The sequence below is a fragment of the Hydractinia symbiolongicarpus genome, chromosome 13 (genome assembly GCF_029227915.1).
Source record: "Hydractinia symbiolongicarpus strain clone_291-10 chromosome 13, HSymV2.1, whole genome shotgun sequence".
Lineage (NCBI taxonomy): Eukaryota > Metazoa > Cnidaria > Hydrozoa > Anthoathecata > Hydractiniidae > Hydractinia > Hydractinia symbiolongicarpus.
In genome coordinates, this window is record NC_079887.1 from 9130163 (window position 1) to 9153569 (window position 23407).

Below are 23407 nucleotides of genomic sequence, written 5' to 3' on the forward strand. Positions count from 1 at the left end.
CCAATTTCTTGAAGCAGTATAATAGAAATAGGCAGACTTTCAATTACTATTAGAGAAAAGAAGAGAAAGAGAATTGTTGCCATTCGCAAAGGATTTTCCCCTGCAAATAAAGTAAATTTTGATTTTGGCGAAATTTTTTACGCGAAATTTGTCCAAAATTAAAATTTGAGAAAGTTTTTGCTGAAGTGTCTATCCGTAAAGTAGCGGACCTATTATTAAGATTACAGATCACTCAATTATCTTTAAAGTATCTACTAACTTCGAAATTCTGCATTTCATTCCACTAATTTACCTATGTACAGCATTGTAGTCTACGAAATATGATGGTAGACTTTGCGGTGATGCGCTGTTCAAAGTATAAATGCAAATTATTCATTAATACATAGATTTATTTATGGTTAAGTCAACACTGATTTTAGCGCGAATCTAAATTAATAATTCAATAAGATCTCCTTGGGAAAAACCTTGTGAACCTTGGAAGATTCATTTATTTTGTATCTGTAGCATGTTACTTTTACGTTGGTCTACTTCCCCTAACGTAGCTAAATGAAGATTACCTGGCCATACGATAGTTGCTCTTCCTTATATCGGGACGCCGAAGAGACAGCAGGCGGCGGCAAGTATTCCGGGTTGTTGTACTTTGCATAACGACAGAACAACTATGTGACCTAATTTTATATTTTCTATCATAAGAATTAGTTATAGCAAAAAGTACGATTCTTCTCGTCGTCAAATTGTTCAAACAGGTGAAATGTGATTACGTTCGGAACATTCAAATTAGTTGCACTCGCTTTTTATCGTCAAAAAAACAATAAAAAGTCATTAAAACGTGAAGAGCTAGGTGTCAAAATACCAAAAGGGGGTATGGGGAAAAAGACAAAAACCAAAAAAAATAAAAAATCTACTTTTGCGAATCTCCGCAGGTAATAAATTTTCGCCATCTTCTCCAAAATGATCGCGCCGAAACCCGATAATTTCTAGCGTCTAATTTTCGAAGATTAAAGAAAACCTAACCCGAAGCACGCTTCCCCTATATAAAACCTCCGGCATATTTAACAAGTGGGACTTATCAGAAGATTTGAGGGAGGTCGCTCATAAAAGTCGATATGAGAGGGCTTGGATGAAAAATTAACCGAAACTGCTCCGCCAGAAAACAGGTCTTTCCTAGTAATTCCTAGACTGTTTTTTTAACATTAAAAGTTTGCAAGCTAAGTCATATTTAGATAATAAATTTTAAATTTGTTCTATATTTTTTAATGGTTCAATTGGAAGCCCATCAGCTTCACCAGTTTCTGTTTATATGTATATATATAAAATAATAAAAAAACAACAACAGAAAAAAAAAGCAAAACAAAAAAGAGAAAACCAAACAACTTAAAAGGGAATGTTTTAATCTCCTTCCCAGTTGTCATGAAGCAACCACTATATTGACGCAGTTTATGCTAAAATCTCACACATCTTCATGTGTATCAAATATCAAAAGTCTCCTTCATTATCCGACATTAATCTGTCCATCGCCTTCGTTAACTCTTCGAGTTTATCAGCAAGATCATCGGTTTTTCTTTCCATTCCATCCAGTCGCGAAGTGAGCACGTGGAAATCTCGTTGTATGTGTTGTTTATCCGTGCTGCTTTCTCTACCAATATGCGTTCTCTCTCTTGAGTTTCTCTTCGGTGAAGGTACTGTATTATTAATGAACGGTAAGAGAAAAAAACCTTTGACGTAACTTAAAATAAATACGACAATAATCAAGATGGCAACTTGTAAAGGATATTTCAGCAACAGGTCGATAAAAAACCAAATCACACCAGTGACTGTAAGAAGCCTAAAATAACAAAAAACATTTTTATAAGCAATATGACAGACAATAACTTAGACAAAACAGCGAGTGCTTGAACTTTATCTCAACCATCGTTTCCTTAGCAAGTCGGAAAAGAAGCAGCAATCCCGAATAAAATATAAAAGAAAAAGAAGGAACAAGTTTGAATATTGTAATTACAAGCAATTAGAAAACAGTTCTTTTTTTTAAGTAACACGTATTCCAAGATTACTTAAGCTCACATCAATGTTCGCAGCAGACTAACGATCTTAGGTTATTTCACTAGACTCGAAATCATGAAAGGTACTAATTTGGGTGAGGTTCCATAACACAGATATTGTTGACAGTACAGCTAGTGCATTTTTAACATTGTTTACCTGGACTGCTACCTTGCAAAGTAAAACTTTTACAACCTACCGACTAGAGTGAAGTTGACCCTCGTTATCTCGCACTTCCCGCTGTCTCAAACAAAAACTTTGGTCCCGCCAGCATTTATACCCTCGCAACTAGAATTTGTCCCGCTGACCCTCGTTATCTCGCACTTACCGCTGTCTCAAACAAAAACTTTGGTCCCGCCAGCATTTATACCCTCGCAACTAAAATTTATCCCGCTGACCCTCGTTATCTCGCACTTACCGCTGTCTCAAACAAAAACTTTGGCCCCGCCAGCATTTATACCCTCGCAACTAAAATTTGTCCCGCTATCTGGCTTATAGAAATCAGCCCAACACCGCAACTTGTAGAAAAAATTGAAACTCCGCTATCTTGACTTTTCTCTTGGTGTAACCTAGCTCTCTTAAAATTTGCACTATTTTGAACTTTTTGTGCAGTCCATTGAGAGTTTGAGATAGCGGGACTCGAATGAAAACTGACCAAGTAATGTTGTAAAGTCATTTCAAGAAATAACAAAAAAAGAAATCACTTCTACAAATATTATGTTAAGAGTTGAATCGCGACAAAACGTTTAACTATAAGAAATATTAGTATTATATCTCGTTTGCCGTAGGTTCATATTTTCTTGATTTGTTTTTCAGTTCTTTAAAACCATTTCTTTTAATGGGCTTTCACTTTTACACGAACTTATCACAATACATTCGACAAACGTATCTAAGTTTGAAAGCGTTTTTGCGCACGGAGGTCTAATAGTGAATTTCCTCAGTGCAGTGAGATGGAAGCTCGACACTGTAAGCAAGTAACCAAAGGAAGTAGTAGGTGTCAAAAATGAAGCCGTTAGAACAAAATACAAATGTAATTTGATCTCTTTTGTTTGCTAGTCAACGTGGAAATAAAACTGGCGCCTTAAACTGTAATTGAGCAGTCAGTGTGTCTGTACAACTTTGTTTTATTTGTATCATGCAAGGTTTAAAGATCGACTTAAATATCGAAATTGGACCCTAAGTTATAACAGTACTAACAAACATTAAAAACACTATCCTAGTAAGTCACCATAAGTAAAACACATAAAAGTTAAATACTTAAAGTTTGAGAAATCGTGTGACAAAAACACAGATGACGTGAATGACACACGATCTGGTCTAATTAGCATATGTAATCTTTTAATTCCAACGTATACACGATGTCAAGTGTTTTGTTTTATTATGGATTAAGATGGCATCTCCATGACAACGGATTAACATTCGCGTCACTATCATCCAGGTTTACATGTATGAAATTCCAACTGTCGGAAATTGTTTGTTTGTTTCTTGATAAGCCAATCTCAATCGTCGACACAATTGACGACAAGCGAAGTTAAAACAGCTAAGTTTGGTATATTTTTTCCGACACTTCGCCGATAAAATCGGCGTTTTTATATACGACGCGCATAAAAGAAGTCGACTAATATATCTTGTTTCGTAACATACATCAACATATATTAACCCGAAACACTAATTCAATTTAATGAACAAGAGAAATATGTTAATTTAACCTCAAGCAATCAAAACACGAACTATGACGCAATACAAGGAAAAGTATCGTCACTTTCTCCATTTTTTAAACAATAATTTGGAATCTTTATTATTAATCAAAAAGCAAAATAAAAATAGCATGGGAAATTATTACGACATATCATGCGATTTGAGAAAATCGCATGATATATCTTGATATATCTACGATTAGTAATCTTTTTTCGTCACAACGTTAGGGAGACTATTTTTTTCAAAAAAATTTTAAAAAATAAGTAAATAATAATTTTAGCAAAAAAGGAATTTAATTACGTTTTTCCTCCAATTTATACTGCGCTATAAGGACTTATCAACCTCTACCCCAGTGCTTGTTAGTTTTTTTTATTTAGATGGAAAAAAAAACATAAAAACCTCTGGAGACGAGGAGAGCTTTTATGCAGAAAACAGGAAATATTGTGTTAAAAGTTAGAAATTTGACTTTTTTTTTTTTGACAAATATCTGTAGCAACATAACCTTTTTATTACGTACCTATGAAATATTTTTTTTTAGCACGTTGAGACATTAGAAAGAACGAGATTAGTCGATAAAATAACTTTTTCAACTGATATAATTGAATTATTATTTTTTTATTTATCCTTTTCATTGAACTCATTTATTATTTTACTGTCACGATAAAACACATCAAATAAAGAAGAAGCCAAATTTGCATTTTACAAGTGCGCAGTAAAAATGATAATAGCTTATTTCATAACATATTTATATATATATATATATATATATATATATATATATATATATATATATATATATATATATATATATATATATATATATATATATATATATATATATATATATATATATATATATATATATATATATATATATATATATATATATATATATATATATATATATATATATATATATATATATATATATATATATTCATCATATATAATTTTATGATGAATAAAACAATTAAGTAATAACATATTACTTTGTCAAATCTGTCTAAAGAGGACGAAACAAGTACACAATATCTTCCATTCTCAGCAATCTAGACGCAACATTAGCTTGACAAATGATGCGCTCAAATGACAAAAATAACGCAGTATTAAATAAACTAGCGGGACCCGGCGTTTCAACGTTGCCAGAAGTGACTGTGAGTCTCTCCGTTGAATGACAGAATGAGTGTTTCAGTGCAGGTAAAACGTGTCGTACAGCAAGATGCGGCTTTAGGAGCGCTTACAGCGATAAAGCCTTTTGGGTGTAAAGCGTAAAAAGTTCTCTGCTGAATAAAGATTTAGCGTGATTTAGATCTTATTTGACTGTCTCAAATCAATGTCCTCAAAAAATTTGGAAATTGAGAATTATGATAAGTCAAAAAAATGTTGATTCTATTTCATTAAATCGGTCCAAAATCATACCATACCAAGTCTAAAGTCATTAGTTCAACTTTTAGAGAAGCTAGAGGATATTTAACTTTAACGAAAAGTATGTTACCAGTAACATCGAATTTGACACCGGGACAAATTAGTTTGGAATTATTTTGTAAAATTTTGACAAGTTCACTGCCTTGCACTAACACTAAAGTCCTAAGATGATGTATCATAGCGGTAAACAGTAGTAAAAGTAGCTAATATATATTGGTAGCTAATATCAGTATTTACCACCGGGCACTCAATTTTCTTTATTTCACAAAGTGTCCTTGCTTAGCATAAAAATACAGGCTGGACATATTAGCCATTGATAAATGTTTACCTGTACTTTTAAATTATGTTAAGTTGGTAATACACTTAGCAGTACCTAGCAAAAGCATTAAAACCGCCAAAAATTATGTGGCTTGCTAAGTATTTTCCCTTCTAAACAAAATAAAAAATGAGGAAGGAAGGTAGTTAAAAATCACATTGGAAATTTTGTAATTATAACAGCTAGATATAACCACAGCTCACAGTTGTAGTTTAGTAGGAATCAGATTGGGGAAGATAAAAGAAAATAAAAAATTGTTGGCTAGCAAAAAAGGACTTGTACCGAACTACATAATAAGGCTAGCTAGCTAGCTTTTTAGGATGCTCACTCAAATCAACGTTTGTAGCCAAAATTCTAAAATTGATTTGCTTAACATTTATACAAGCTAAAAAACCTGTAAGAATAAAAATAAGACTTGAATAATTCTACAACACAAACCATTTAGAAAAGAAAGAGGTCTAAAAGGACCTTCAAATTGGCTACCGCTCCACACATCTTCTCCTAAATATCTCCCAATTGGCTAGAACGTGTTGTAATCATGATTAGAATCGGCAAAATTACGTGGGTTACTATTCAAAATAGCGTATGGAAATAATGCAATTTTCCGAATAATAACCCGCCGGCTTTAAACACACAGACGGACGGACGGACAGACAAAGACGAGTATTATAATATAAATTAACCCGTGGAAAAATCCATGGGGTCGCCCGTCCTTTATATATCGCATTTCGTGTTTCAGCCACGGGAATCGCCTATCGCGGACAGACAGACAAAATACGGCTATTATTAAAGAGAGATAATTTAAATTAATATTCGGCTTGTGTGCTATTAAATATTTTTACGATGATAAATTTCAAACGAAAATCCCTGCCATTAAATCATTCAACATAATGGCAACAAGAGTTTCAAACGAGAGAAACTATTTGCACGTGTACGAGAGTTTCTAACGAGAGAAACTATTTGCACGTGTGGCTACTCCTATTTTTTCACTGCAAAACTTTTTTGGATATCCAACATAAATGCAAGATGAACGATACTAGTTTTTGCCCCCCCCAGTCAGTAGTTAGAAACAAATTGTGTCTCTCTTACAAGTAACATTCTGGCTGACTGTCAATTTTTAACCCTATTCGGTCCGGGTTTTTTCGAACATAGTATGACCGGGGGGCGGATTCCGCCCCCCCCCCCCCCCCCTCAATAACTTTTCATAGGATTGTTCAAATTGAATCAAACTTGGCACACTTATAGTACGTCATAAAAGGAACAAAATGGCGGCAATAAATTTTTGCTTGCGTCAGCACATTTTCTGTGACGTCATCACAAGCTTGAAAATTGTTAAAAATGCCACTATCTGCTTAAAATATAATTACTTTTGTTCTAGAGCGAATTTTTACATTCTGTTTGAAGTTTCTGAAAGCTAAATAAAATGTTTTCAACATATCTTCCGGTTTTTACATGGATCGAATAAAAAATTGCGAAAAATTGCCCGAAAATCCGTTTTTTTTCGATTTTCGGTTAAAATCCGACAAAATCGGGAAGTCGGATTAGTCACGTGTTATGGGACCTAAAAACTTAGCATGCAGGTGTCTAAAAGTTAAATGTTGAAACTCAGTAAGTATCATAGCCATATAAGAAAGCAATCAGGTGTTATTAAAAAAAAACCGTCAGGGGGGGGCGGAATCCGCCCCCCCGGACCGAATAGGGTTAAGGCATTCGAATTATCCCCCTATTTTATGAATGCTTTTAATGTTTTTTTTTCGCTGCAATTTTTGTCATATTAAGGTAGTTTAAAGCATAAAAAAAGCCGAAAATGGAACTACAAAACATAAAGTCCCACCAGAAAAAAATACTACAAATCCAGCAAAATACTACTAGAAATTAAATAATATTTACAAGCTTTCTTTATATTCAAAAGTTTTTGATGTCTGGGAAACACACCTAGCTTAAAAATAGAAAAAATAATCCCCTAATAATTGGCTGTTATTCTAGACAGTTTTAGTAGAATATAATATATAATATATAACGTAATACCACAAGCAAAAAATGGAAAATATTCTTAAAGGATACATGTGGATTAAAAGGCGATATAAATAAGTTTTATCGTGTATCAATTTTTTCCATGTTTTCATAGTTGTGTAATGAAACATTAAAATGAGAATAATAATAAGTTTGCCAAACTCCTGCAATCTCCAGAAGTTTTAGTCTAAAGAAATTAAGGACCCATTCCTTTCTTAAATTCCCCTAAACCTGAAACTTGCAGAGGGATACAAATTCTAATGCTAATAGATTGAGCATTTCAAATAAAAATGTCCACAGCTCACAATCTTTGTTATTCACCATATATTTCGGTTTCTTATATAGGCTTTCTAACCGGGTGTCAGCAAATTTAAGATTTTACAATTTTAGAGGTTTTAGAAGAATTTAAGATGATTTGAAGACAAAATTAAGGAGAAAAAAAGTAAAAAAACGTAAAAAACTACAATAAAGGTAAAACAATTTTAGAAGATTCTAGGAGGAATCAAAAATATTGGGTCCAATATTAGCTTCTTTAGGAAATTTAGGAGGACTTGCATTTTTTTAGGCAATTTGGGAGATTTTAGCAGGTGTGGTCACCCTGTCTAAGATCAGAATAATGCATTATATTTGGAAGGTTATAACAAAAAGTAAAAGCAGACCAATCGAATGCATTCACATAAAAAGTTGACATACCATTTAAAGACAAGGTACTGTCCTCCAAAAGAATATGCCAAAAACACACACGCAAGATATACCATAAAGTTCCACCAACTGAGAATTTTCAGGAACACAAATGATAGTGCTATGAAGTATGCGAATACAACCATTGAGAGTTGTTGTTGGTTTTGTTCCATCAACATATTCCATGGATGTAACAGTGCTAGATGAAAATAACACAATGTTGGAATTTAAAAATTTGTGCCTAAAAAACATTGAATGATTGCTATATAATGGTGAAAATTCACTTAGTCATAATGGCATTACTTTCGTTGACAAAAAAGAATGACGAAGACAACGAGCAAGGTTGATGTGTTTGTAACTAAGAACATTTACCTTAGACTCAACATTTAAAGTACGACACTGACCAAAAATGTTTAAACAATGTAAAATAGAACAGTAAATCTAATTTTTTTAAATTAAAAAACCCCATTTCGGTTGTACAAAGCAATGTTATTTCATCTTTGGGCGATAAGCATTTAGTAAACCTGGAAAAAAGTATTTGAATTATATCTCCAGAAAAAGTTTATTTTTGTGACATATGGCAACAGATCAAAGTAAACTAAAAAATGTTTTTTTCAAAGAATTATTACCATATTTCAAATACTACTAATCAAATACTACTGCCATTTATAGATGTGTTATTACTCGCTGGTCTACAGACATATCAGTAATCTGACATAGAAACACACCAATGACACTTTTTTCTAAGTGAAATTATCACCCTGCCCTAAAATAAGGAGTTGTTCTTACTACACGTATTGCCTGGTGACTTGATAAAACATGAAAGATAAAACATCCTGATTACGCTATAAGCATACAGGTAAAGAATGTATGTGTCAAATATCCAGCCTTTATATTTCCCATCACCACTTAACGTAGTAATGAAGCAGGCAGGAAAATAACCTACGTTAGCACAAAAAAGCCTAAACTTGCTATTTCATATAAAGATAAAATATTGAGGAAAAGAAGAAAAATTTCAAAACTTACACATACCATTTTTACCAATGTATATATCACATTTTTTCTTCAGAAACTTCAGGAAAAACAGTTGCGCCGTTCCTGTGGTGTCAATAATTTTGATGCATGGTAACACAACAGCAGGCCAAGTTACTTTACGAACAAAATGGATGAAATTACGTAACCCTGGGTTGTCACGCAATTGCTTCCAATCAGTGTCAAATTCTTCACGAGTATATCTTCGTGCTAAATCATATATAATTAAAATATATAATTTAAAAAAGGAGGCAAAAATTTCAAAGAAACAATCACCAACAACAGTCTATTTAAGGTGTAACAGGAGTAATTCCCAACCAGGAATTTATTTCTGCCTATTGCGTAAGTCATATTTAATTGACCTATATTAAGCATGTAGGGAGAAAAATTTTTCTCCAATCTTATAATTGACAAGTATTTTCCGACAGATAAACTTATAGGAAATAAATCAAACAAGATAAAAATGTGTGACCATGAATTAAAGACTGGTGAAATTTTAAAGATGATGCTATAGATTTTTCCAAGACCAAAAATTTAAAAGCAACCTTTTTAAATTTTCTTTTGTTTCTACTATAACATTAAATTTGCAGTGTTATTCTTATTCTATTAGGCAAAAAGCGTGAATATAACTTTAATGAAAATGAAAACGTTGCAATAACAGAATTATTTCAGTCCTACCTTCAATAATTGTTATCTTTAAGCGAGTGCTAATTTCTGTAAAAATACTTTTAAGTCCTAGATTATCATAGATATCACTGATAATGTGAGCAAAATCATTATTTATAAAATTCTTTGAATTATCTTCTTCATCCTCCAGCTTGTCATGATAACGGGTACACCACGTTGTCTCAACCAAAATAAGTATTGCAAGAGAAACAATGGATATATTTACTTTCATATTGTGATTAATGTCTAAAAATAAAGTTGATTAGAATACAACTCCATACAACTCCATGTATATACAAGTTTATTAAAAAAACTTGACATGACATTTCAGCATAACACATACAAATTTTTTTGATACACATGCATACTCTGCATTTTAAAGATCTCTAGAAATTGCGCACAGCGAATTAAAAAAAGAAAACATTTTACTGTTCTGAATAATCAAAGGCATTATAATAATAATAATAATAATAATAATAAATAAATTATGATTAAAATTTAAAAATATTATGATTCGAAGAAACAAAAATGTCATGGTGGTGGACCAACAGTTCACCACAGGTTTCTGAAGTAAGTACTAATACCTTGTTGAGAGGCTTGGCTTTGATTGTATTTAGTATTCAAGTGTCAACAAAGATGGCTACTAGCATCATTGAAGGATATACTTTAGAAACTCAATGTTCTTCCAAACCTAGAATGGTAGACTACTGAAAAGTGTGGTCACAGGGCATAAACACTATGGGCCCTCAAAGTAACTAACCAATACTGTTGTAGATCCAGGCCCCTAAGATTGCCTTGCCTACCTATAAAATGGGAGTAGCTAAAGTCAAGTCAACTAGTTTCCATCATCATATTTTGATAATAGTTGGTTTGGATGTTGGGCTTCCTTGGATGGATGGATGGATGGATGGATGGATGGATGGATGGATGGATGGATGGATGGATGGATGGATGGATGGATGGATGGATGGATGGATGGATGGATGGATGGATGGATGGATGGATGGATGGATGTGCATATTTTACATGGCTAGCCTCACAAATATCGAGGGATATACCCTGTCTATTATTTCCAGGAGGGGCCATGGTTTAAATGGAGAGTCCTAGAGTATTTAATGCTCATTTTGAGAGACGCAGACCCAATTAGGGCCCGCGCTCTACTAGACAACTCCCGGCAACATCCAACGGCCCACACAGTGTGCCATCTTCCCAATTTCCCTCACATGGCTTGGGTTAACCCGGGGCTATGGTAACATTCACTCGCCCATGTTGAATCGCCGTCAAGAGGAATCGAACCCCGGTCTCCCGCCCAGAGTACGAGAGCTATAACCACTAATCTACGGCACCATATGAAATGATAGACAAATGCCGTAATCATAATGTTCTTGTAGTGAAACTTTCATAAATACAATACAGTGCCGATCGCGAGTAAAGCTACACATTTTCGAGAGTAAGAGTACAAAAATAAAACAGTGAGAGTGCGAGTAATTCACTCCCGAGTACAACGCGAGTACAACTAAAATGATATTACTCGCATTTTTGTTAATCATACTCTCAATGATTAATTATATTTTTACTCGCAAGTGTACTCACATAAGTACAGTTTTTAAAGTCAAAGTAATACGCGCGTGAACACATTTAATTTTTTTGCGAGAGATATTAAATTGTAAACGTTAAAAAAATCAAGTTAAAAAAATTAAACTTTTTTTGCGAGAGATAATAAATTGTAAACTTTAAAAAAATTAGGTTAAAAAAATTAAACTTTTTTTGCGAGAGATATTAAATTGTAAACTTTAAAAAAAATTAAGTTAAAAAAATTAAACTTTTCTTGCGAGAGATATTATATTGTAAACTTTAAAAAAATTAAGTTAAAAAAATTAAACTTTAATTTTAAATAGTGAAAAAGACTGTGTTGTTTAGAAAGTAAAACAAATTTATTGTGGCATAAAAAAACTGAGAGTAAGAGATTACATGTTTTTTTTTAATTTTTTTTTTGCCTATTAATAAAAAGTCTGTGCCCAGAACTACGTTTCAATATCATCAAAAACATTGAGGATAAAAAGAGAAAAAACAAACAACAACAAAAGTATAGTAAAAAATGTATTAGTTGTTAAAATGAAAGTATATATACAAATAACTTTTACCGTTCAGTTTGAATGTTCAGTTTTATTACATAAAAAACTAAAGGCGATGCAGAGGACGAATATTGATGATGACGATTTTCAAATAAATGAAAGATTAAATAGAAAAAAATACAAGGTGGACACAGCTCCTACTATAGAAATTCCGACCGAATTCTGGCCGATAGCCAATGAAGTGAGACAAGGGGCGACATCTTTCAAAAACTTTAGCTATCTGTTGCTGGCTAAATTATTTGACCACAAGGAGCTTGTAGGAAGAAATTGTCGAGGAGTTAAAAAACCTGCGATTGATGGCTACAAACAAGATATTGTTAAAGCTTTTTGTTGGAAGTTTTATCCAACCAACATGGCTGCACCGGGTGCATGGAGGGACTGTCAACGTGCAATTGATGAATTTATACGACGTAGCAACAGAACAAAGAAAAATTATAAATCATGCATGTTGCAGTCATAAAACTCTTTCAGTTAATAACTTTTTTGTAAATATTTTTTTAGATGTAAATATTTTTTATTTTTAGATTTTTTTAAAAAAATATATCATTAAACATTAAACTGTTTTTTTTTATAAAAAAAATCCCTCACGTTATTTTGTTGCTTCGATCTTTAAACATCCCAACAAAAACAAAAAGATAACAAGCTTAGTGACGTCCTGTTTCTACGGCGATATTTTAAAATTATACAGATTGTTGTCTGAGTTATAAAGCAATGTTTGTTGAAAAATATTCAGAAAGCAAAGTCTGCATGTGGCAATTGATCACCATAACTATAATTAGATATCATTCTGACTCTGTGTTTGCGAAAGAACATGCTGGAAGTGATTTCACATAACGAAAGTAGCGAAAGCATTTAAAGAAGAGACACAAAAGTTGAACTTAAAAATTTATTTTTTAATTATAAACTAAATTAAAAAAAAATTAAATGGTGAATTAAAATTAATGTCTTATGTTTTTCTTTAATATAACTCGCGAGTAACATGATATATTTTTTTAAAGATTTACTCGCGGGTAGTTTAATTATTGCGTACTCGCGTTATTAAAAAGATTACTCTCGTTTATTTTACTCGCACTCGCATTGTACTCTCACTCTGAACTATTTTACTCGCATTTATTTGCACTCGTACTCTCAAAGATGTGTAGCTTTACTCGCGATCGGCACTGTACTGGATTTTTCAAGGAATTCTTCTTTTTTTTAGTCAAATTTTTAATATGTTTTAGATAGATATTGCTTAATCTTTGTCATTCTGCGACATTTAAAAGCCGATTTTGCTTGTAAATTCTGGTCCATATGATTTCTAATGTGAAGGTTTGACCGTGAAAAGTCCACTTATACCCTAATCAGAGAGCAACAAAGGGAAACATTCTGTTCGCAAGAATTTGTTAAAAAATTATAAGGGAAACTTAACAGCAAAGGTTGCTAGCGCAAGATGAAAAAATTGAATTCGTTTTGTGATTTAATTACTATTTCCAATTCTCAACATGGTAACTGTATCCATATCTGTACTTCATCCGGAACTGAGAACGACTGTACTAAAAATTTCCCACATTGAACTTCTTCTGCAATGATGAAGACAACAGTAAACTGAGCTACTTTTTCCTTCAGCTTTTGAAGAAAGTGACCCTAAGTCGAGCATTTATGGTATATAGAGTGTTCTACAATAAAGAAAGTTAAATATAGCTACATACATTTTATCTACAAAACACAACAAGCTTGTATACTCTTTCGTTTTATGTCAGCAACCCGTAAACAATTTCTTATTCTAGAGTAGTACCGCTACTCGGTCGCTGTTTCCTTAAAACGATAGCAGAACTTACGACTCTAGGTGCAAATGGTTTCCGCCCATTTGCTACGTACAGGGTACCTCATATTCAGGCGCAACCCGATAAGACATTTTGACAAATAGGAATATTATATCGATTAATAGGATAAATTTTTGCGGGGATTTAATTTCGCGCATTTCGCGGATTTGGGTACTATCCACGAAAATATGTCCCTTCGAAAATTTAGAAACAGGCTATCCGCGAAAATTTTGAAAAATTGCTCGATCCGCGAAATTTTAAAATTTTCTGTTTCTTTGTTTTCAAAGTCTGAGGTTTCCTTTTTTGTAGGCTTAATTAATTAACCGAGTACTGAAGATGAAAGGACAAGGGAAAAGGTCTCGAATCAGTTGACCCTTTCAAGGATATTAATCCTTTGCTCCCAGCTTCTAATGCAGATGATCAACCGAATTTGAGTTCTCTTTCCAGCCTTACGGATGAACAATTGAAAGCTTCTCACACTCCAAGAAGTGAAATAGTAGTGAATGTAACGAATGAAGAATCAGCTTTTTTTAAATCAATTAGAATTTCATTTTGTTTTTTATCTAGTTGTGCTTATTCTACCTGACGTTACAGTTGTGTTGAAAGAGCTTTGAACTAAAATGCAAAACTACATTTTGTTTTGGTCGGTGTAGAATTGACCAGTGTAACGAGGGTTGATGAGATAGTGCCATTTGGCCCAAACGCTTTATACAACTTATTTTGCTTTCTTCAAAAATTGCTATTATGACCTCATCTGCGAAAATAAGTCCCCGGGAAATGCTAAAATTTCGCGGATAAGCTTTTAACATTTTAAAGAAGTTTTGGCGCCGTAGTGGTTACTCTCGCACTTTGCTCCAATGAATAAAATGTTACTGTGGCAAGGGTTAACTCAAGCCATGTAAGGGGAATTGGGGAGATGACACACTGTGTGGGCTATTGGAAGTTGCACAGAGTTGACTAGTAGAGCGCGGACCCTTATTGGGTCTGTGTAGCTTAAAATAAGCATTACATACTCTAGGACTCCCCATACAAGCCATGGATCTCGTGGAAAAAATAGACAGGTTGTCTATGTAAAATATGCACATCTATCTATCTAATATGTCGAAACGCTTTAAAATTACACCTATTAGCCAACATCATACCCAGGACATTTTTTATCTTTTCTGGCATCAATACGGCAATACTAAAATGTTCGTGTCGTCGTCCTTTGGTTTATAAATTTTTTGTTTATAAATTTTTTTGAAGTTATTATTTCGGTTTGCCTGTTCAGTATCCATATTATTGCGGAAAGTTTATCATATCTTGAACATGATAGTTTAATAGGTGACGTTTCGGGACACCCTTCCCCCATCATCAGGCAAAGTAAAATGATGTTGAGCATCTATTACTATAACAGCGGAGAATCGAAATTCAAAAAAAATTATTAATCAGGAACAAGCTGTTAATTACAGTTAATTACGGTAATTAACATTTTTGGACCTAGATGGAAATAGCTGGATGGAAATAGTAGGGCTGGTAACCAAACCTCAGGAAGTTGATAACATTTATATGTTTGTCACGTTCATGGTTCTACACTGTTTGTGGTTGTTCTGAATTCTCTGTTAATGATTTCCTGCCTGTTTCAATTAAACTGAAGTCTTCTGCTCCAGCTGTGATCCGAATTTCGTCTTTCTTCACATCTCCGTTTGTCACTGCGCGCATGTATTCTAAAACTTGTTGCTTGAATTTTCGCATATGTACATTGCATCACAATTTTTTCACAGGATATCTTAAAGAACATTGCTTTCTTCTTCTAGGTTAATTTTGTCTTTTGGTTTAGACAAAGTGCTTCGTAGGGTGTCTTTAGAGTTAAGATAACATTTGATCTTGTGTTGCTTTAAAACTCGACGAAGCATCTCGCTGGTACCTGGCACGAAGGGTAGGAATGCTGCTACGAAAACATTCCTCTAATGTTTCCCTGTTTTTCTCGGTTGCATCTTCTCTTCATTCTTTTTTCTACTTGCGTGGACTTTATCACTGTCTCCCTTTGCGATTAATGTATTTCTTACACGTCGAATTTCTTCTTTCCTCTCCTTTTTGTCACTACGCTGTTGGCACGATTCAGTAATGAAGATGTGACACTTTCTTTGCAAGATTTCTGATGGTTTGATTCGAACTTAAGTTACTAGTCCGTGTGTGTTGGTTTACAATACACTGAAACTGAAATGGTACCATTCTTGCGGTTGACGAAAGTCTCTAGGAAAGCGATGCTTCCATCTTGTTTAAGCTTAACAGTGAATTTGATTTGACGATGGAGACCGCTGCTGTGTTCATGGAACTCTTCTAGATGGAATATTTTGATTGTGGTGAATACGTCGTCTACAATTTTTTCCCAACTTTTGGACGTCTGTCTTATGTGACTGTGTCATGTGCTTGCATGTATATTTCTGTAACTACCGATGATGCAGGCCCTCCCATGGCACTCCGTCTGTTTGAGTGTTGAGGTTTTTATTAAACAAATACCATGTTATAGTCAAAACAATTTCAACCAAACGCAGAACCAGATGGTACTAGAATCTTCGTCTTTTCACCAAATATCGCATTGTTTTTCATAAAATCTTTAATAATGTTCAAGGTGTATTTTATGGAAACATTTTTGTAGATGATGCAACATTAAATGATACCATGCATTCTTCATCTGCTATCTTTATTTCTCTGATGTATTCCGAGAATTCTATTGAGTTTTTGTTTTGGTCACTGACTGTAAATTTGCTGAGGAGGAGGCAACAAATTTTGATTAGTGGTGGTCCGTCACAAGACTTCAGTCGAGAATACTTCTTATCGTCGATGTATTTTTTTCTCTTTAACTCCATTAAGATGGTTCCTGGGTTTTTGTTTGATGACTTCTGTAAGATCCTTTGTCCAGTTTTAAGGCAACACAAGATCAAGTATATTCTTAACTCTAAAGACACCCTATGAAACACTTTATCTAAAAAAAAGACAAAATCAACCTGGAAGAACAAAGCAATGTTGTTTACGAAATCTCGTATAGAGATCGTGAAGAAAGACGAAACTTGAGTAGAAGTCATCGATTTAATTGGGATGGGAAGAAAATCTATGACAGGGATTCCAGAACAACGGCTAGCCATCAACAGTACAGAACGTGACTAACACATGCATAGCATCTTATAAGTCCAAGCAAGATGAAGAGAAAAACAAGGCAGAGGTTTCTCGACCGCACGGCTCTTTTTGGTTTAGCGGTTTTAGTTATTTATGGTATCTCGACTGACAAATTCTAATAAGTAATTCCTCACCTTAAACTTTTCATTTTGTTGTTTATGACCTTAAATCGATTTTGTTAAATAAACCTCCTGGGTTAATTGTTCATTTATATTATATACCTCTTTTTAAACACAAAATTGTGACTATGGCTATTGCTTTACAAGTTTCTTCGTTTTTTGAACGATTGAAGGGTCATGTTTCTTTTATAAAACGTTGCTTATAAAACAGCAAAATAATGATGCGTTTATATTCAAAGCTTAAGCAAATAAAAAGAAAAAATACATTTGTTAAGAACGTTCTTCCACCATCAGTGTTTTTTTAATGTCAAAAGGAAAATGATAGCGAAAATGACAGCGAACTAAAACTAATTACAAAAAAATTTAACGCCCGCTACTATACAACCTTGTACATAGTGTTCGAGACAATCTTCATTGACGTTATTCGCTGGCTTGCCAATATTTTAGAGCGGATCGAGCTGGGGTGACAAGTAGAAATGGCCTCACACATTCTTAGGGCAAATAATTTGTTGCGACAGGGCTTACGTCGTTTTTCTGCATTAGCTGGAAAAGAATACCAAGAAGCTTTGTTGGCGGAGGAAAAACATGCAGGAGGTAGATGACTAGTACACTTTCCTTTTTCCGTTCTTCTTGTTTAGCTAGATAGCTACCTACACTTCACTGTCTTCTTGTTCTGTTTTTGCGCTTTTAAAAATAGCTTGGATATCTAGTTAGTTAATTAGTTAGCTGGTCTGATGTTAGAATAACCCCTTTTTTCTTTTTGCCAAAGAAAAAGCTGGCTTTTTTGTGGCATAATAATCAGTCTTTGTTCACTTATTTTTTGTTCTTTAGCTAGCTAAATGTTAAAACATTACCCAGGTGTGGATACAAGAATGTCAATAAGTTAGCTAGTGTGATTTTTTCATGTCACTTAGAATTGGGTGTAAACTATGCAAAGCGTTCTCATGGGCTGTCAACAAATTGGTTTCTTCACAATTATAGCAAAATGGCTGTACAGGGTCAGCGACCTTGCCGTCATAAAAAAATGATTAAAAAAAAGAAAGACAATTTTTTTGGCATTTATTTAGGAAGTCTAGTGATAAGAATGTTTACCTGCTCTGTTCTGACTCAACTACAGATGCCAGGCCAAATTTAGATGCAGAACTGGCCCGTCAAAAGACAGGTTGGTGCGTTCACAGATAGGATGGCCCATCTATTGACCTAGGCCTGGCCCACCTTACTTACTTTGAATACTTACTTGAAGTATATTTTGCGAGATCACGCATCCAACTTTAGTGAGTTCAATGCTCATCATGTCAATGATGCTGTTCGTGTTGGCCTTTCGAAACTTATCATAATTTAATATCAGTGGCTCATCTGGAACAGTAGAAAGAAAGCAATCCAACTTTGTTTTGAAACAGTCTATGCTGCAATCAAACAGATTGCGTACTACCTTTGGTAGACAGTTAAACAATCATACTCCGTGAACAGCCAAGCTTGCGCAACAAATCTTATAAAATGGCCCTTTTTTTCGCTAAAGGAACAACACATTTTCAACCCAAACAAACATTCCGTGCAATGCTTCCTTTCACAGTTTCCTGAGCAAAGTTTGGTACTATGTTTTCAATTACTTTTTTACAACTTTGGACAAATTGGTCTTACACTTTGAAAAACTGTATATCAGATGGGACAGACCAAGCTTTCCACAAGGACTGTTGCAATTTTAGAAAATGTGTCTAGATGGGATAGGCCCATTTATGGACCAAAGACTCATGCTTTTGAATATTGTGTCATAATATGGGACAGCCAAACCATTGACAAAGGATACTTGTGCTTTTATAAAACTGTGTCATAACATTGAACAGACTGTTGAAACTTTACACTTAAGATGCTGCCAAGGCCTAGGTCAAGTTGAACACTGTAAAATGAGCTGGACCCACTGTGTCTGAATTTTAAAATATAGAAGACATTCCAGGCTTTACTGGGAAGAATACAGTGTATGTATGAGAGGACTAAAGAAGACAAAAATGTCTAGAGGAAGAGAATTGAAAATCATCATTAATTCTCAAAATATAATCTATCATAAATAGAGCTAGTTAAACTAATGATCAATACAAATAATATCCATATGTCATAAATTCTGCTTTCATTGAACAAACACAAACATATAAATTGAAAAATAGATTTGATAAAATAAGGATATAGCTCAGTCGGTAGGGTGTTTGTAGCGCATAGATTACTGGCTATAGCTCTTGTATACTGTGCGGGAGACCAGGGTTCGATTCCTCTTGACAGCGATTCAACATGGGCAAGTGAATGTTGCCATAGCCCTGGGTTAACCCAAGCCATGTGAGGAAAATTGGGGAGATGGCACACTGTGTGAGCTGTTGGATGTTGCCGGGAGTTGTCTAGTAGAGTGGGGGACCTAATTGGGTTTGCGTAGCTCAAAATAAGCATTAAATACTGTAGGACTCTCCATCTATAAGCCATGGCTCCTCCTGGAAATAATAGACAGGGTATATCCCTCTATATTTGTGAGGCTAGCCATGTAAAATATGCACATCTATCTTCACAGTCCAGATCAGATTGGAAGAGGGTCATTAATATACCCCGTCCAACCCATGCTAGCATGGAAAACAGACGTTAAGCCGAGAATGATAATGATGATGAATCTGTAAAGGAGAGCACACATGATTTTTTTTCTTGAAATGATTGTCTAGCCTATCTAGTTTCAGAATAATATATAGTTTTGTTTTGCACAAAAATAACAGAGAATAGTTATTTTACAATTCTAAGCAACATCGTTTTCACTGCAGTACTGCCCATATAACTGTTTACCCTTGCTTGGTTTTTTATTAACCAGGAAAAACTTAACCACTTTCTATGTCGTTTCAGATAAATTGTTTTTAATTTATAGCTACAGCAAAGACATGGAAAGGCATCTCCATATTTGTAGCTGTACCTGGTATGCTTTTGTGTGCTTATCAGGCTTACACAACTGAGAAAGAACACATGGCACATTTTGAACGGCCAGAATTTCATGCGTATGAACATTTGAGAATCCGCAGAAGTGTAAGTCAATAATTAGATTATTGCTGTTGTTAAGATTTTTTTTGTTGTCAAGAAGGTTTTTTTTTTAAAAAAGAAATATTACTTGTGTAAATGCTTTGGTTTACTTGTTGGTAAACTTTTGGTCGAAATAAACATTTAATGATGTATATACATATTGAATAGAAATTGATGATTATTCAATGGAAGATAATGTATTGCAGCCAGAAAATTTCAAGGGAGGGGACAAAATTATGGAAAAAAAATTTCCTTTTGTTTTTCATAAATTCATATTTTATACTCATCATGTGAATATATGAATATGATTATATTCATTCGTCATATAGAAATTTTTTTATAACATTTACGCATCAATCGTTAAAATTAAAGTACTTTGCAAACAATAATCCACATGAATTGCTACTATTAAATTGTCCATTCTGCTGCTGATGAAATATTTTGCCAATAATATTAACGAAACGAAAATTATGAATACCCACAACATGTAATTTTTTCGTTGCTTAGAGATTGCTACAATTAAGGTATCCGTTCTGATGATGAAAAGGGATATTTTGTTCGTAATCAGTTGTACTAATTTGGATGCCAGCATGTAAACATCAAAATTAGTTTTATGATGCCATTAAAAATAGCATCTTTTGAGTCCTACTGGCCAGGGTACCATTTTCGTCCTATTTAATCAGGGTAAGGTAGGAAATTTTTATTCAGATAAAATTGAATAACAATACCCACCAATAACTAACAATATCCAACAATAACTGACATTACTCAACAATAACTAACACAATAACTAACAATATCCAACATTAACTGTCAATTCTCAACAATAGCTAACATGACTCAACAATAACTAACAATACCCAACAATAACTGACAATACTCAACAACCGAACAATAACAATCACTACTCAATAATAACTAACAATGCTGAACAATAACAATCAATACTCAATAATAACAAACAGTAACTCACAATAACTAACAGTAACTAACAATAACTGACTTTACGCAACAATACCTGACAATACTCAACAATAATTAACATTACCCATCAATAAACAACAACAACTAACAATACCGAACAAAAACAATCAGTACTCAATAGTAACAAAAAATAACTCAACAATAACTAACATAACCTAACATAAAACAACAATAACTATAAGGCCGAACAATAACAATCAATACTCAATAATAACAGACAAAAACTAACAATGCCGAAAAATAGCAATCAATCTCTATAATAATAGCCGTCGTCTGTCTGTCTCTGCGCGGACCCCCCGCTGAGTTAAAAAATCATGTTACGGAAACACGAATATCAAATGCGATATATTTTTATCCACTTTGTGGCGACGGGTAAATATAAAAGGACGGGCGAACCTGTGGATTTTTCCACAGGCTAACGACTAGTACTCAATAATAACAAACAATAACTCAACAATAACCAACACTACCCAACAATCAACAACAATAACTGTAAGGCCGAACAATAACTATCAATACTCAATAATAACAAACAATAACTCACAATAACTGATAATAACTAACCATAACTGACATTACTCAACAATTACTAACAATACTCAAAATAACTAACCCTACCCAACAATAAACAACATTAACTAACAATACCGAAAAATAACAATCAGTACTCAGTAATAGCAAACAATAACTCACAATAACTAACAATAACGAAAAATAACAATCAATACTAAAAAATAACAAACAATAACTAACAATAACTAACAATAACTAACATTACCCAATAATAACTAAGAATTTCCGACAATTAAAATGCATATGTGTTATATGTTATTTAGCATCTAAAACAAGAGTATTCGCTTCTCATGTGTGCAAATTAAAAAATTAAAAAAACATTTATTATCTTTCAGCCATTTCCATGGAAAGACGGCAACCACTCGTTATTTCACGGACACAATAATGCTTTGCCTGAAGGCTATGAACATTAAGTTGGATAAAGCTTTGTAAATTTCTTACCTGTTAAATGAAAGAATAGAATTTTAAGGTTGTTTAAATGTTATTTTTGGTCTGTATGATTTGGTGAAATTTAAAAGCGATGCCTACATGTTTATGAGCGAGGACAACAGATTTTTGGATTTGGAAACTTAAAATACTTTAAAATTGCGTGATTTTCGCCCAAAGCTTTCAAAAATCAAAACAATCGAAAACATGCTTCGTAAATCCGCGTAATAAATTCCCGCAAAGTTTGGATTACAATTTTAATCTCAAAATTAAGTTATAAATTTAATTACCTTCCCAATTATATTTCTTCCCACTCGTGTTAATGCTAGAAAACAGTGTTTTTCATGAAACACAAATCCTGAACATGGAAATAAGGGTATGTATGTTCTGGGTCGTCGCGCTTTTTTAAAAACGCTGCAGCTCCACCTACCTAGGACAGCGACGTGCACCTATACGAAGATACTCTTGTGAGTTGCAATTTATGGAGTATACGTACAGATGCATGATTATTCCTTATCTTCTTTTTCCACATTATCCACATGCGCAGCTATGCATAGGCGGATTCCACGTCCTTCACTTGATCCTAAATGTTTTGACGCCGGGTATCACCATACCAATAAACCCGTCAACATCGGCTTTGATTATACAAAAAATGCAAAAGCTTCAGAAGGTCCTGTACAGAGCATGCTCATGCCCTGGTTTGATTGAGGCATGGCAGGCAGGCATGGCAGTGAATGTTCTCTATATCACGGAGAATAGTATCAACCTTGCTCCGATCATCGCACAACATCACACGCGAAAATCAGCTGAACCTGCTCCTCTTCACAGACGACAAAAAGACTCCCTACACCAGCATCAAAAACCTTTGAGGCTAATAGGCAGCAACAACTCTAAGAAGATTTGAAAAGTCTACTCATCCCCGTGCACCATGCAAGAGAGAGAGAGAAAGACCAAGAAGCTTACCAAGCACGTGCTTCATTTTTGGTGCACGTACAGTAAGTGTGCGTATGACAATGTCACCAGTCAATTGACGCTTCACCGCGACAAAAAGTGTACAGAAAAATTTGTAGACCATCCTGAAAACGAGACGAAGCGAGTGTACGATACATTACCGCAATAGTCAATAACAGAGCTCACAGATGTATTGAAGAGGGAGTGCAACGAGGCGACAAAATGTCATATTTGCATGAAGCCTTTCGACGACCCTACATACAACCTCAAGGCATGTGAGCACTGTCACTATACGGGTCTCTACCGAGATGGAGCTCATAACAACTGCAATCTGAAGTGCAAGTT

At 34.0% G+C, this 23407-nt stretch overlaps 2 protein-coding genes across 2 annotated transcripts; one reads left to right on the forward strand and one right to left on the reverse strand.

The window, feature by feature from the left end:
• Window positions 1-664: 664 nt before the first annotated feature.
• LOC130623697 (uncharacterized) lies at window positions 665-13816 on the reverse strand. The gene is made up of 5 exons (XM_057439209.1): window positions 13692-13816; window positions 9881-10114; window positions 9203-9412; window positions 8183-8369; window positions 665-1825 (listed from the first exon to the last, which is right to left on the reverse strand). Exons 2-5 carry the CDS (start codon window positions 10098-10100, stop codon window positions 1477-1479), a joined length of 966 nt encoding a protein of 321 aa, XP_057295192.1. The 5' UTR covers window positions 10101-10114; window positions 13692-13816; the 3' UTR covers window positions 665-1476.
• A 3687-nt stretch (window positions 13817-17503) lies between these two features.
• On the forward strand, window positions 17504-22158 carry LOC130622921 (cytochrome c oxidase subunit 6A2, mitochondrial-like). Its single transcript, XM_057438378.1, has 3 exons — window positions 17504-17677; window positions 19980-20134; window positions 22021-22158. Exons 1-3 carry the CDS (start codon window positions 17560-17562, stop codon window positions 22096-22098), a joined length of 351 nt encoding a protein of 116 aa, XP_057294361.1. The 5' UTR covers window positions 17504-17559; the 3' UTR covers window positions 22099-22158.
• The last annotated feature ends 1249 nt before the right edge of the window (window positions 22159-23407 follow it).

Coding starts and splice junctions, on each gene's coding strand:
- LOC130623697 (XM_057439209.1), bottom strand. CDS start 10,100: ATGAAAGTAAATATATCCATTGTTTCTCTTGCAATACTTATTTTGGTT. Junction 9,413..9,880: donor AAAGATAACAATTATTGAAG/GTAGGACTGAAA, acceptor TATATGATTTAG/CACGAAGATATACTCGTGAA. Junction 1,826..8,182: donor CAGTACCTTGTCTTTAAATG/GTATGTCAACTT, acceptor TTGTTATTTTAG/GCTTCTTACAGTCACTGGTG.
- LOC130622921 (XM_057438378.1), top strand. CDS start 17,560: ATGGCCTCACACATTCTTAGGGCAAATAATTTGTTGCGACAGGGCTTA. Junction 17,678..19,979: donor GGAGGAAAAACATGCAGGAG/GTAGATGACTAG, acceptor TTTAATTTATAG/CTACAGCAAAGACATGGAAA. Junction 20,135..22,020: donor ATTTGAGAATCCGCAGAAGT/GTAAGTCAATAA, acceptor ATTATCTTTCAG/CCATTTCCATGGAAAGACGG.